The 15,609-nt window shown below is 32.1% G+C and overlaps 1 protein-coding gene and 1 long non-coding RNA gene across 2 annotated transcripts; both read left to right on the forward strand.

Annotated features, from left to right (window-relative positions):
• Positions 1-124: 124 nt before the first annotated feature.
• Positions 125-9,757, forward strand: LOC112703146 (long chain acyl-CoA synthetase 9, chloroplastic). The gene is made up of 11 exons (XM_025754473.3): positions 125-731; positions 1,408-1,488; positions 1,580-1,843; positions 2,043-2,174; positions 2,281-2,454; positions 2,592-2,821; positions 3,488-3,605; positions 6,466-6,597; positions 6,754-6,888; positions 6,966-7,172; positions 9,377-9,757. Exons 1-11 carry the CDS (start codon positions 270-272, stop codon positions 9,539-9,541), a joined length of 2,100 nt encoding a protein of 699 aa, XP_025610258.1. The 5' UTR covers positions 125-269; the 3' UTR covers positions 9,542-9,757.
• Positions 9,758-11,257: 1,500 nt separating this feature from the next.
• Positions 11,258-13,042, forward strand: LOC140174236 (uncharacterized). Its single transcript, XR_011863496.1, has 2 exons — positions 11,258-11,648; positions 12,834-13,042. It is a non-coding gene; the product is annotated as an uncharacterized lncRNA (long non-coding RNA).
• The last annotated feature ends 2,567 nt before the right edge of the window (positions 13,043-15,609 follow it).

The following is a 15,609-nucleotide window of genomic DNA, read 5'->3' on the forward strand; positions in this document are numbered from 1 at the left end:
ATATAAATGATAATTTTTAAATTTTTTAAATTTTTTTTAATTTTTATCTTTAAAAATTTATTAAATATATTAAAAAATAAAAAAATATTTTTTATTAAAAAAAATCTTTTTTTTTATGACACGCGCACAATCACATATGCAACATAGTCCAATGGCGTGACATGCAATAAGTCCTGTTTTTCCCAGATTCGCTATTAAATTCTCACAACTCCTCACATTTTATATCCCAAATCTCACGCCTCAAATTCAGTTAGGCAGCAACAGCAACAATGACTCCCTACATTGCGGGCGTCGTAGTCCCTCTCCTAGTCACCCTCCTCGTCCGCAACGCCTCCGGCGGCGGCGGCGGCAGAAGAAAGCGGCGCGCCGTGCCAGCAGACGTGGGAGGGCAGAAGGGCCTGGCAGTGAGGAACCGGCGCTTCGAGTCACTTGTGGAGACGTCATGGGAGGGAGCCGCGACGCTGGCGGAGCTATTTGAGATGACTTGCAGGCGGCATGCGGAGCGACTGCTGCTAGGGACACGGCGGCTGGTGTCGAGGGAGGTGGTGACCAGCGAAGACGGTAGAACCTTCGAGAAGCTTCACTTGGGAGACTACGAGTGGCTCACATACGCCAAAACGTTCGAAGCAGTTTGCGGATTCGCCTCTGGTTTGGCCACGTTGGGTCATGTCAGGGAAGAGCGTGCTGCCATCTTTGCTGATACTAGGGAAGAGTGGTTCATTGCGCTCCAGGTATTTTTTTTTTTTAATTTCTTTTATTTTTGGTCGATTTTGCTTTTCTTTATTTTATTTTATTTAACTTTTTTTTTTTTTTGTCTTTCAATAGTCATCTTTGATGCACCCAGCCACTAACAATTAACCGTGTAAAACGGAGTTTTTCTGAATGAATTAATATTAATTGATGCATAATGTAAATTGTAAAGTATATTTTACATTGGGTGGCTTTAAAAATTAAAGTCTTTCTTTTATTTGAAAATTAATCAATGTAGACTCTTACTTCTCATGAAAATTGGCGAGAAATAGTTGGTTTTTTTATTTTGGGTATTATAAGAAATTGTGAAAATTGTAAACACCAAACCAAAATTGAGCTATGATAATCACATATTCACGTTTTTTAATTATTTATTTTTTGTTATTAGAGATATAAATTAACACGATAATCTCAGTTTAGAGAATTGTCAATTTTACTCATCCAAATGGTTATATAGAAAGGATAATAGTAAAGCCAATATATCTGAGCATAACTGAAAATTTCTTCTCAGCCACCAAATCAATAAAAAGAGATTTATGCATCATTAAGTGCTGTAGAATTCGGTGAAATATTAGTTTTATTATTACGTCTAATTTTCCTTAAAAAAAGTGATTGATAATTTTTCTGTTTCTTTAAGCCTTTCATATGCACCTTCAGGGTTGCTTCAGGCGAAATGTGACAGTTGTGACTATTTATGCATCATTGGGGGAGGAAGCGTTATGTCACTCACTCAATGAGGTTTTTATTTTCTTCTCTAACTCTTTTAGGATGATGCATTCTTAAGTTTGCATGCTTCATTTTGTGAACTCACTTACAAAATGCGTGCCAGACAGAGGTTACAACAGTGATATGTGCCCAAAAAGAACTGAAGACACTTGTAGGTATTAGTGGACAACTTGATTCAGTGAAACGTGTGATATGCATGGATGATGATATCCCATCTGAAGCCTCATCTGTTGAGCATGGCTGGATCGTAACTTCTTTTGCTAATGTAGAGAAGCTTGGTAGAGAAAACCCTGTTGATGCTGATTTACCTCATCCTGCTGATGTTGCCGTTATAATGTACACAAGTGGAAGTACAGGTTTACCTAAGGTTCGAAACATCTCATATATATATTTAGCTTTTCTAATATCAATTTCTAAATCACTTCACTTGATTGGTGATCCCAAATAGTATATCTGATTGGACCAAATTTTGGTGCTTTATTTTACTTCCTTTTCCATCTTGATTCTCTTGTTTATATTGTAGTGCTGTTCCTTTAATACTTTATTTTTTTCGTTTTTTCACAAAGGGTGTGATGATGACACATGCCAATGTCTTAGCAACTGTCTCTGCTGTGATGACAATTGTTCCTGACCTTGGGAGAAATGACACATATCTAGCATACTTACCAATGGCCCATATCCTTGAATTAGCAGCTGAGGTATGTGGATATACTTTTGTAGTTTGAAATACTGAATGCATATTTCTGTCTAAGCACATCAAATTTTTGTTTATTTCACGACTTATCAATCTCGAAAACATTTTAGAATTTGATTGCAGCTTGTGGAAGTGCAATAGGATATGGATCTCCTCTGACCTTAACAGATACATCAAACAAGATTAAGAAAGGAACAAAGGGGGATGCTACAGTGTTGAAGCCATCATTAATGGCAGCAGTACCAGCAATACTTGATCGAGTGCGTGATGGAGTGTTCAAGAAGGTATTGATATTTGAGGTGTGAAGACACACCTATGCATCATGCATCAATCGTATCATGTGTTAGTGAGGTGGTTGCATGAAAGCTGACTTTCATTTAGTCACTGGACCAAGAATAAAATCTTAAGCTTGCCCATGTAGGTAAATGCAACTGGAGGGTTGTCAAAGAAGTTGTTCAACTTAGCCTATGCTCGCAGGTTGCAAGCAGTTAATGGTAGCTGGCTTGGAGCTTGGGGCTTGGAGAAGGCACTTTGGGACTTTCTTGTGTTTAGAAAGGTCCGGGCAATTCTAGGGGGTCGTATCCGTTTTATATTGTCTGGTGGTGCTCCTCTTTCTGGTGATACACAGAGATTCATCAATATTTGTCTTGGGTAAGTCTTGATATATGAATAATCAATATATGAACTTTCCAAATAAAAGGAGAAATATTTGAATAGAGGACAAAAATATCTACTTGATAACAACAATAGAGACTTATCGCATTGGTTAGCTACATGGGTTAAACGACATTATTGTGTTCTATCATGTTTGATATCTGTACTTTGTCCTTTTATGCTTACCTCTTCTGATAATTTCAAAGTTTCAATACCGCTTGCTTAAATCTCTTCTAATAATTTCTTTCAAAAGTTTCAATACCAGCGACGAAACAAATTAGCTTAAGAAATCTATATCCACAATTCTAATTGTGACCTTTTTGACCAAATTGGTATCCAAGGCAGCAAGTTTTGAGACAGCTCTGTTGTAAAAGAGCGATTGACTGATTGCTGTATTACCAAATGTTCGAACCAAGGTTGAAATGTGAACTGCTAGTCTATATTATGGCCTGTGAATGATTTGCTACAATCGGCTTGACAGTTGATATCAATAGAAAGTTCAAACTGTTCTGGCAGCCTGCATATTTCTTTTGCACACTCAACTTCTACTTCTGTTATGATGGGCTTCTAAATGATATATTTGTATCAACTTCTGTTGCTTTACACTTGCACTTATTATTTTCTTTTCATATTTATATATTTATATTGGATTGTCATTTCCAGTGCTCCAATAGGTCAAGGATATGGTCTGACAGAGACTTGTGCTGGTGGGACATTCTCTGATGTTGATGATACATCTGTTGGTCGTGTTGGACCACCTCTTCCATGCTCATTTATTAAGGTAATGCTTAATCAGATCAAGTTTACCTTTATATATATATTTGTTAACATTAGTATAATGGTAGCATGATCCATGTAGCCGACCCCACCTAGCGAGATAAGGCTTTGTTGTTGTTGTTGTTTTAGTATAATGGTAGCATGGTAGTTTGAAGCTTGAACTCAACGGCCTCTAGCAAACTACCTAACCCGTCACTGCTATCCTTTCTTAGTAGCTTAACCTCAATTGTTCATGCATGCTTGAATGCAACTTTTGCCTTCGTTGTGAAATTTGTGTGGGTTCCGTTTCATCCTATAGTTTAATGTAATCATACTCCACTGAGTTTAGTGCCTTCCTTTTTTCTTTGCAGTTTATATTTCGAGTCTGTGACATTTCAAAAGCACAGTTATCTAGACGTCTAATTAGAGATATTCCATATCCGCCGTACATGTTAGAATATGAAATTAACAAAAGAATTTAGTGCTTGCTTTTCATTTCAGACTTTTTTCGTTGCTGATGGGAATTGATTATGGTTTTGGTGAGAGCTGTTAAGCTTAAATTCCTGGATTTGTTATCATTGTGTGTGCGCCCACAATTTTTTTCCATGTTTCGTCAGTTTGCATCCTGGGTTATATCAATCCTTTGGCACTGAAATAGTGATATATAAGCATTTACAAGCTACTGCTGCTTGCAGCAGTGGGGGGGATCTGATTTTGACAAGCTGAAATGTATTAAAGATGAAGAGGTGGAGTTTTTGTTCACGAAATTCGGTAATAAGGCATCAGGAGAAGATTGAAGAGTTAGTTTTTTATATAAATGGTATAGGACATTCTTGCAGTCTGATAGGCTAAACTATTAGAGAGGAGGACAAAATTTATTAACTTCTATTGTAAAACTTGAGACGGTGTTAGAGGAGTCTCTCAAGAGAATGAATAATAAAAAGTTAATGAGACTGGTTATGGGATACCTATTTAAGGTATGGAAATGTCTAGGAGGGAAAGGCATAAGTTGATTTACAAAGTTGTTCAACATGATTATAAAGTCCAAGTAAATGTTGGATGAGTAGAGGAGTACCGATGGTCTAATCCCCTATGTATAAAATACAGGATTAGAGGAATTGAAACTTATGAGCCCATGTTATGAATATTAGGCAGTGTACTATTGAGTGGTGATTGAGATATGAGACACACTTTGCAAGAAACTAGTTTGTTTTCTTGCCTTAAAAAAGGTTAATCACAGAAAGCTACTCTCCTTTTTGTGGATATTGATGGAGAAATATCAGAGGTATTAAAGTAATTTATAACTAATGGAGGGGATATCAGAATGATCAAAGAGCTTTTCATCTTTTGCACTGATTTGGAAAAGTTAAATAATAGGCTACTAAGATTTTGTGGATGGTTTTAATAGATAGACGACAATGATGGTTAGCTGACAAAGATTGGAAATTATAGGAATGACAACACGCTTTACAAGGCAAAGTGACGATATTGTTGGCTAAGAAAATTTCACCCAAGTATAATAAGTCCTCCTAAATCAAGTTTTACTTTGCTCAGGTCAGTAGATATCAAGGTAGAAGATTTTGACTGAGTTTCTTGAGAGTTAAAAGCAAAACATACAAGTTTCAATATAAATTTGGCATTTATATCTTTAACTGTGGGTAGCCAACCCCCACCTAGTGGGATAATACTTTCTAGTTGTTGTATGTCTTTAATACTGGGGACCTGTCTGATCTATTCCGTATTAAACAAATCAGTCATTCAGTCTATCTAGACAAATGTAAGCTACCTATTGGATTTAACCTGTATAGAGGAAATAGAGTAGTGTGTTGAGTGTTATTTTGTGACTGAAAAGTCTCACTGAAGTTTAAGGGAAAATCCTATAACACTATTATATGGAATTGAATATTAGATAGTAAATAACCAACAAGTGAATAAAGTCACCGTTGCAAAGATAAGGTTGTGGTACTTGATGAGTTGGCCCACTGTACAAGATTAATAGGTTGGAGTTATGATAGCGTCTATTTTGGTAAAGATCGTAAGATTCTTGTAATCATACAAGAAGGTAGAAGTCCAATATATGTAGATCAAATGAATGCTAGCTCAACTGAAAGAGGTAGAGGGAGACAAAATGGATTTTATGAAAATGATTTGTCCATAGATATGGTTTATATTTAAGTGTGGTTACCTATCTATATGCTGCGATATCCCTCTATCAAAGAAGGACAACTGGCTATGGGAAAAAGGCTTTATTGTTATTAACTTTTCTTTGCATAGAGTATGATTTTGTTTGTAACCAACCGGGTTTGTCATTGTGTTGCTTCTAGTTTTCACCACTATATGGCGACCATGACTCTTGAGCAACTTGTAAACATATGTCATCTTCAGAAACCTTGCCTCTATTTCAGAGGTCTACATGCTTTCAAATTACGGCCAAACATTTTGAAAGTTGAGTTTTCAGTCGTCACATCCCATCAAAAGTAAATATTTGATGTCAAGTTCAAATGAGTAAATCTTTTCTAATTTATGTATCCATATTTTATGAAATTGTAGAGACCATTACAACTCTTACAGGATATATTGGGTGTCAACTTCATTTCCTTGTTACATCAGATAAAAAGTAATTCATAGTCCTTGTTAAAAAATCATTTGAAAGGACCTGCATCTATCTTGTTCTTTATGGTCCTTTCGTAATTCACCTCAGTCAGAAACATTGTTATTTCATACTTGCCTTGTTTAATGTTGAAAGTTGAAATGGGAGGGTGGCTATGGTACAAGTCCTTTTTTTAGCATGATTGTCTTAAAATGGCAGCTTGGTTTTCTTTTGGTACCCACCCAAAAACATCTTATTTGATATTTATTATTATTATTATTATTTTTTGGTTCAGCTAATTGATTGGCCTGAAGGTGGGTATCTAACAAAAGACTCACCCATGCCCCGGGGTGAAATTGTAATTGGTGGTCCAAACGTGACACTTGGGTACTTCAAAAATGAAGAAAAGACAAAAGAATCATACAAGGTATAGCTTCATTGTCATTTTTTTGTGCTTTTGAAAAAAAAAAAAAAGAGAGGAGGGGGGGGGGGGGGGGGGGGAGAGATATCGCTTCTTATTTTCCTAGGGGCACTCTTTCTCTTTAGACTGCATGAATTAACTTCTGTATCATTCATGTTAAAGGTTGATGAAAAAGGAATGAGGTGGTTTTACAGTGGTGATATAGGGAGATTTCATTCAGACGGTTGCCTCGAAATCATTGATCGCAAAAAGGATATTGTTAAATTGCAGCATGGAGAGTATGTCTCCTTGGGAAAGGTATGAATACTGGTTTGTGGAATGCGTCAGCATCATTCTTAGTAATATTCCTTTGTAACTAATTTTATCGAATACAGGTTGAGGCAGCTCTTAGTGTTAGCCCTTTTGTGGACAATATTATGTTGCATGCTGATCCTATCTACAATTACTGTGTGGCACTCGTCGTAGTTTCTCCATCTACTTTGGAAGATTGGGCCTCAAGTAAAGGCATAGCTTATTCAAATCTTTCAGAACTATGCAAGAGAGAAGACACTATGAAGGAGGTGCATGCGTCACTTGTAAAGGTATGTGCCACTTTTGATGTTAATGTAAATTTATTTCCAAAGTTTTGTTAGGCAGGCTATGCTGGTCGAGCCCTCAAATTGTGACTACTACTATTTGAACAATGAGTTTTAAAGGATTCCTTGAACCTCTAAAATATCAAGTAAAGGTCGAAACCCTTCCATTTTCTTCCTGAGATCTAATTCATGGTCATAGAATTTGTTATTGAGGCTAGTGCAACGTGTGAATATAATTCTTTCATGGATGAGTGTCTGTAAATGTTTTTGGAGCACGCATTAATTGTGGTTTAGAAAGATGCTAGTAGTGCACCTGTAAATGGTTGAAATTGTTGGATTCATATGTGTAGGAAATTATAAAGTCATAAAGTGGAGTAATTAGTGCCCGTGAAGAATGTCGCAATTGTCATCAATTGCTGATTCACTTCATGACACCAAATTTGAAGTTCTGGTTGTTGAAATTAAGTGTTGTGGAAGGATGTGAGTTTCAAGAGTGTACTGGTTAGACCCTATGAGCATAACTCTACTGGTGTACCCAAGTCGTGCTCTAATAGGGCTTTGACGTTTGATTGGAGGTTTCCTTTTTTTTGGGGGGGGGGGGGGGGGGGGGGGGGGGGGGGGGGTGTTAATAAGAATTAAATTTATAAAACAAGAACTTAAATTTCAATGCAAATAGAAGTATTGACTTAAGAGTAATTACCTAAGACTAACTACCGTTATTTGATAATTTGCTTTAATGAAATTTAACACAATTTGTTTTGACAAGTTAAATAACAAAATTGTGGAAATGAGTTCATATTAATTAACATGGTCCTAGCAAGTTTACCTACAATAGGAAAATTTAGCTATAGTCAATGTTAATTAACATGATTCAATTTGAGATTTAATTCCACTAATCATGAGGAACAATGATTCAGGATTCATCTTAGGTAACCTACTCTCAAACTAGACCAAAAACACTACTTACCTATAAGGAAAATAAACATCATCCACAAGTCCAAAGTGCAGAAAATTATAAATTTAAAATCAACAATTAAGCAATGAACTCGACAATTACTCAATTTAGCACCAAAATAGAAATACCCATATTTTCTAACATTCAGAAAATAATCCAATCAATTCAAAATTTACAAAGCTTCAATTATAAAAATAAGAGTAAGAGGGAAAAGAGGCAAATTATTCATGGAGATGTTCCTCCATGGTAGTATAGCTTCACTCAACAAGTTGCAAGCATTTCCTCATTTCCTTTTCAATTCTGCATTTAGTTCATTCAATAATATTTCCTTGTTGGGGTGGAATCACCCTGATTTATCTCTTCAATTCTGTGTTGTAGTTGTCTGAATTTTTCCCAAGTGCAGGTACCAGTTGTTACATAGTTGGATATCTAAAATCAATTTTGATCAATTTAAAAGCAAGATTTATGCTATTTGTTGATTATTGCAATGGAGAGAGCGGGCATAAAAACAAGTAATTTTGAATTTAACTTTATTAAACACCCATCAAATATATGCATTTTCTACTCACAAACTGGGTTCTAGTACTGATCACCATTGAATCAATAACTTTCATCCTTACAGGATCTCACCTAATGATCTCAAGGGGTGATTACTCTTTCATTGTATCACTTCACAAGTTTCTTCACTTTAGGGGATCTAGAATACAAAATTATCACATTTGTTCTAACCTAGGATTCTTTGTTTGTCAAAAATGCTATTTGCACACCAAAATCAGCCACCATGTATTTGCGTATAAATACATGTGTAGTTTAATTAATTGTATTTGTGTATAGATACATGTGTAGTTTAATTCATTTTTATGTGTATTTTGTATTTCAATTTGTATTCTACAAGGTACCTGATTTTAGTGTACACCTAGCATATTTATTTATTTGTGGATAATATCTGTCTTCCCGGAATAAAATTTTTATTCCAATTTAATCAGGATTTCTCATATGACAGTCAATTTAACCCCCCACCCCACCCCACCCCACCGAGATAATAATGCATCACTGTTCTAGGGAGCAATCTAAATTTGGTTGTAAAGCGTATTGGTTATTTAATGTGGGAAACTTGATTGATAGCGTCATTCACATGTTTATTTCAATATCTCTGTAGTCTAGACCCTGCAGTGCAGTGCATTGCCTTCTGTAGTTGCAAAAAATGTACTATTATTCAATTTTTGTTATAACAAATCTATGAAACTATTTGCAGGAAGGAAAGAAGGCTCGTTTGGAGAAATTTGAGATCCCTGCAAAAATTGAATTGCTTCCTGAACCATGGACTCCAGAGTCTGGTCTAGTCACTGCTGCGCTCAAGCTCAAAAGAGAAGCAATCAGAAAGGCTTTCCATGAAGTGCTTTTGAAATTATATGCTTAAAGAGTCTAATGACCAACTTAGATATGTTGGGACTCCAACTGCGAAAGAAAGAAGCTACTGAGCCTTTTTTCCCTTCTTTCTTTTATACCCTGGTCATGGCAGTGGTCGAGTCGGAAAATTCTTGTATAAATACAAATGACAAGATGTACTGAGATGGAGAGGTTGTTATACTCTTTTTTTTTTCCAAGGAAGAGAGGTTTTTTGTCCTTTTTGTTATTACTAATTTTATCCACTTATTATGCTTTGTTGCTGCTATTTGTTAACTAATTTTGTCTGATTATTCACAAATAAAAGAACAAAATTTCTCTCAAATCGTTATTCAATCAAGTAGTCTCTCAAATTAATTAACATGAATCATGACGTTATTTTTTTAACCAAGTCTAAACAAGAATGTTTTTACTATTCAATTCGCATGAGAGAAATATAAACAAATACTTTTAATTATGTAAAATATATGCAAGTTAGTTGATAAACTATAATTTTTTTGTATAATTTAAAATGATAAAATAAAACTTATAAGATATCATATTTTAAAGCTTTTATGAGCATGAGTGAAATTTAGGTCATGCTTTAAGTTTGAGACTGATCTGATGGTACTTTTGAAATATGCAAGAGCATTTGAGATTATTTAAGACCTTAAAAAATATGTTCCTTATCTTAGGAGTCAAATGGAGTCAACCTTTCTTGCTTTGGAAAAACATGAAATAGATGTAGATTTAAAGGATTATTTTAGAAATTGCATTTATTATCATTTAATATAAATGGTTAAACGGGCTTATACCTTGTAGCAAGATGCGGTTTTTATGAAAACTCTAAAAGTATTAGACTAGGAAATAGGAAAATTGTTAACATATGTAGGTCACCAAGTTGTTAACATATGTAGGTCACCAAGTTTAGTCAGACTCATCTTAACCCTCCTACATCCTTTTGGATAAGCACAGTGTTACGGTGCTGAAACTAATATTTTTCAGCGTTGCTGTTAGTGTGACAAGAGAAGTTGGTGTGATAAGGAAATTAAACAAAAAAGTTTGTATAAATTAAGGTGGTTATAGCTTGTTAATTTTTATTATAATTGGATTTTTTCATTTTTTTTGTTACACTGAAATTTTTTGGTAAGTAGGTAGACTGGACTTACATTGTGTAGAAATGATCCAATATTTTAAAAATAAATATTTTAATACTAATACATTAACTAATACTCCTACATAAATTAACTAACTTAGTTCACAAATTCAAGAAAAAAAAACTTACTTCATAAATTCTTATTTAATAATAAATGGTTAAATTGTTATCAAATAAACTAAATATTTTATCTTTTAAAATATCAACTAAACTAATATATTTACAGATCGAACTTTTAATTTTTTTAATATTATAAAATATTTTTTTACTGATTTAAATTGGTTATTCTTTTATAACACCTGAGTTTTTGAAATTAAATTTTACACTTTAAATTTAAAAATAAAATTTAATTTAATTATAACTTATTCTATTATTTTAAATTATCTATCAGAAATTATATTGATAGTTACTGTCTAAATTAATTTTTATAAATATTATTATTATTATTATATTAATGACCGAAGCCATTAAGAAAATAAAGTTAAGAAAAGACAACACATGGCTTATGCATGCATGCATTTATATTATAAAACCAATGATATTCCTTTCATGACACATATTTGTTTATATATGTATTATCTAACGACACCTAAGCTTCCTAATTTTCATTAATCATCATCTTCAGCATCTCATTTCTCCCTTTTAGCGTTAAGAAAGAAAAGGAAAGAAAGCACCGAGAGAGAAAGAAAACCGTGAGAGAGAACGAGAGAAACCATGGCGCCGTAAAATTTTTGGTTTCGATTTCTTGTGATCCATAACTCCAATAAAAAATCTAATCCGATAAAAGTGTTCGTATCCTCCTCCTCTACGTATTGGCGTTATCTTTTTTATCGGTGGAAGTCGACGGTGACGTAGCTCCTCTCCTGCCCCTTGAGTTCGGTCAACTAGAGTTCTAGGAGGCACAAATGATTTCTGATGCTTTCCTCTTCAGCAGTTCGGTCAGAAAGTTTTTCGGAGTTTTCATTGATTTTGATTTCATACAGAGGTAGGAGATTTTGTTTTGAAATTAACTGTTTTTAAACTATGAATGCCATAGAAGTCTAGTGAGTATTTGTAAATAATTTATGATTGTTTGAAATGACTGAATGATGAGTTTGCGTTGTATTTGTGACTGAATTTGATGAATATGTATTTGATTTCTCGATTGAAAAGATGTTGAAAATGGTTCAGTTGGGACCCAAAAAAGGGTGGCTAACCCCGAGTTTTAGGGGAAGTGCTGCCGAAATTTTATAAAAATATGAGGTTTTATCTGAAAAGTTATTTTAAAAGATTTGGTTTTGGAAAATTAAATTATTTGAGATTTATTTAGTTGAGAAAAGGTGTATTCTATTTTTAAACTAGATTTATTAAGAAAAACATAATGTTTTAAATCCAATTTTGTAAGGAGAGATTTTGTTCTAAATATTGTTTTGAGCTTGGTTTTTTAAAAAAAGGAATCTCTGCCACAGGAGAGCAGAAAACAAAGATTAAAGAAATATATTAATTAATGAAGCGTCTGCCACAGGAGAGCAGATGTGACATTGTTTGGGCCTTAGTGCCAAATGTAAAGTGGGGACGCCCACACACTGAGAACTGTTTTTCAGATGTACGCTTATTGATTTGGAAAGTCACACTGATGCGGCCTAGCCGTACGACTTATAAGCACACTGATGCATCTAGAAAGCCATATCTGGGACTTGTGCCCGGGTAATGTCGGAAGCGGATAGGCAACCGACACATGAGCTCATGGCCTGCATTAGGGATAGACATGCATCATGTTGTTTGCATATTTGTATTTGATTGTGCTTGCTTGTTTTGTTTCTTTGTGATTGTGCTATCTGTCTTGTTGTGACTTGCTTGTACATTGAATTGAATCTCTTACTTGTACTATTTGTTTGTAAATGTATTAAAGTGATTATGAATTGACATTTGACTGAGGATTAACTACGTGGCTGAAAGACGGATAATGTGACTAGTTTTATATTTAAAATTTGAATTGAGTTTAGAGATTTTAAAAAGAGGTAATTTGTTAGCTAAAGTAGAAAAAGAGTATTTTCAAAGGGTTCAATAAAAATAAAGTTTTATTGAGTAAAGTTAACTATTTGCACTTTATTTTATTACTTTTACGGCATTCCCATTCCCTACTGAGAACGTGTGGTTTGTTCTCACCCCAAATCTTCCACCCTTTCAGTGACACAGGTTCGGAGACTCAGTAAGAAGCTGCAGACGATTAGTAGATTTTACTTGTGATTCCTGTTATTTTTATAGAGTTCCCTCGTCCTTGTTGCTTCAGGGTTTTTATTTTATCCAGAGGGATAGATATTGTATTTGAGTTTTACATTGAATTTAATTGTATGTCATGTTTTATTATTAATAATTATGTGATTATTGTTATTTGGAGACCTTTTGTTATGTGATTTTAATTACTAAAATCTATTTTCTGGTATTTTCTTATAAACTGAAACGCGATATCGACCTAAAGGCTCAATATTAAATAGTAAATAAGGAGAACAGGTTAGTAACTCCTTACTTTTGGTACGATCATGACGTGCTAAAGGTTAGGGTGTTACACCTTTAATATACATTGAATCAACCTGTTAACAATGATTTAATACAGTTAATTGAATAATAATATTTTCACTCATTTAACGCAACACAATCTAATTAATTTTATTTTTAAATTATAAAATTAAATTTTTTTACAATTTTTATTTTTTAAATCATTTAATTCATACTCAATTTTTTCTAATTTTAAATTAATATTTATTAATTTTAAAATTATAAGACAACTTTTTTTTTTCCAAAAAGCAAATATATATCACTAGCAATATAAACGGTTTATCCTTAAACGCTCCTTGTTAAGTATGGAGTGCTACACACCTTGTTAATTCATTAAATCTGAACTCTTTATTTATTATATTTTATTTGAATGGTCTGGATTTAAAAAGGTAACCTATTAATCAGGTTAACTATTTTTTTTTAATTTTAGATTTTTTTATAAGTTTCAGATATTGGGCCGAAATCTAAAACAAAAAAAATAGTATAAAAATATTAAAAGCGACATGTCTGTACAACAAAAAAAATTATTGGGCTTTAGAATTAAAATAAATAATACATGAAAAATAAGTTGAAAATTCATGTACTAAATTAAAAAAAAAAGATATATTAGAATTTTTAAAAAAATAATATTAAATATATATTATGTATATAATATTAAAATTTAAATAAATTTTATTTTGTGTAAAACAAAATTATAATATTAAATATAAATACAATAATAAAAAATTGTGTTATATAAATTTAATTAATATATATAATTTTATTTTGTGTGAAACAAAATTATAATATTAAATATGACGTGAATGATAAAAGATTTTGTATTATATAAATTTAATTTAAAAACATATATACAACGTCAGAAACAAACAAACATATAATTTTATTTTGTGCAAAACAAAAATTTATATAAAATTTATTTATATAATTTTTTATTGAAATATGTTACTTTATTATGTTTAAAATATATTATTTGAAATAATTATATTATTTTAGTTAATATATATTACTTAAAAAAATATTGAAAATTTATTATTTTATATTAAAAATATTATTAAAAATATATTATTGATTTTTCTTAAAATATAAATTTTTTTTGTTCAAATACTATGACAAAAAAGTTTTAGGTATAATTTATTGGCAAAGAAAAAAATACTCTTAATTATATATTAAATAAAATAATTATTTATTAGGTTCATTTTTATACAAATAAAAATTTCTCTTAATTTTATATCTGTAATATTTTATATCAATTAGCTTTAAAGTTTAATTTTTTTGAATAAATTAATAAAAAAGTAATACAAATAATTATTTAAATATAATTACATTTTAATTTTTCATTCTATTACGTACACGTTAACGATAATTTAAAATAAAAGATAATAAATTTGTTGTAACTGCCATGTAGTTAACTGCGTCGTCATCTGAGAATTATGGTACCTTCACGGAGATCGTGGTTCTTCTACAAAATCGGTTTTGTGTTTGGAGTTAGCCAACCAGCAGCAGCGACAGACATGTTTTTTCCTCTTATATGGCAGCGATTTTCAAGCTTTGAAGGTCATTCATAGCAGAGGTGTAAGGGAGTAGGTTTAAAATCGTCAAAATCTGTGGCTTGCCAGAACGATAGTGAAAGCACCAGCAAACAAAATAGTGAAGATATTTGAAGATATGGCATAGACAATATCAGAAGTAATGAAAGAATTCGATCAAGTTTTTCTGAATACTTTTGTGGTGTAAAGGTCGTCCTATGTTAAACACAAGGGAATTAATTTTTTTTGTCGGTGTCAATTTGTTTATTCAGCCATGACAAAAAAAAAGAAAAAAATAATAACAATAATAAATATTTTTAATTTATCTGATAACTTTTGATAATAGATTAACTTTTAAAGAGTGCTGCACTCTTTACTTTTTATAATTTTTATTTTTTAAATCATTTAATTCATACTCAATTTTTTTCTAATTTTAAATTAATATTTATTAATTTTAAAATTATAAGACAACTTTTTTTTTCCAAAAACTAAATATATATCACTAACAATATAAACATATTGTATGACTATGTTTATTTTCATATTGCGTATTTACTGCATATTACTAGTTTTAAATATTTATTTTTTATTTAATTAAATAAAAAATAAAACATAACAAATATACATCACTAACAATACAAGCACATTGTATGGCTGCGTTTATTTTCATATTGCACTTCCATTACACTATACACACTAAATGTGTTTGAAGGATTACGAGAACAACGTAAATGGCTTGTAAGTATATATGCCGTATGCTCCTCTTTTTAACACCTTGATATTTATATAGTTGTAGTATTAATTATAAGAACAAAATTTAGAAATTTGATGAAAATTATAAATTGGACTAGACAACATAGTTATTATATCACTCATTTTTTA

The sequence above is a fragment of the Arachis hypogaea genome, chromosome 7 (genome assembly GCF_003086295.3).
Source record: "Arachis hypogaea cultivar Tifrunner chromosome 7, arahy.Tifrunner.gnm2.J5K5, whole genome shotgun sequence".
In the NCBI taxonomy this organism is placed as follows: Eukaryota; Viridiplantae; Streptophyta; class Magnoliopsida; order Fabales; family Fabaceae; genus Arachis; species Arachis hypogaea.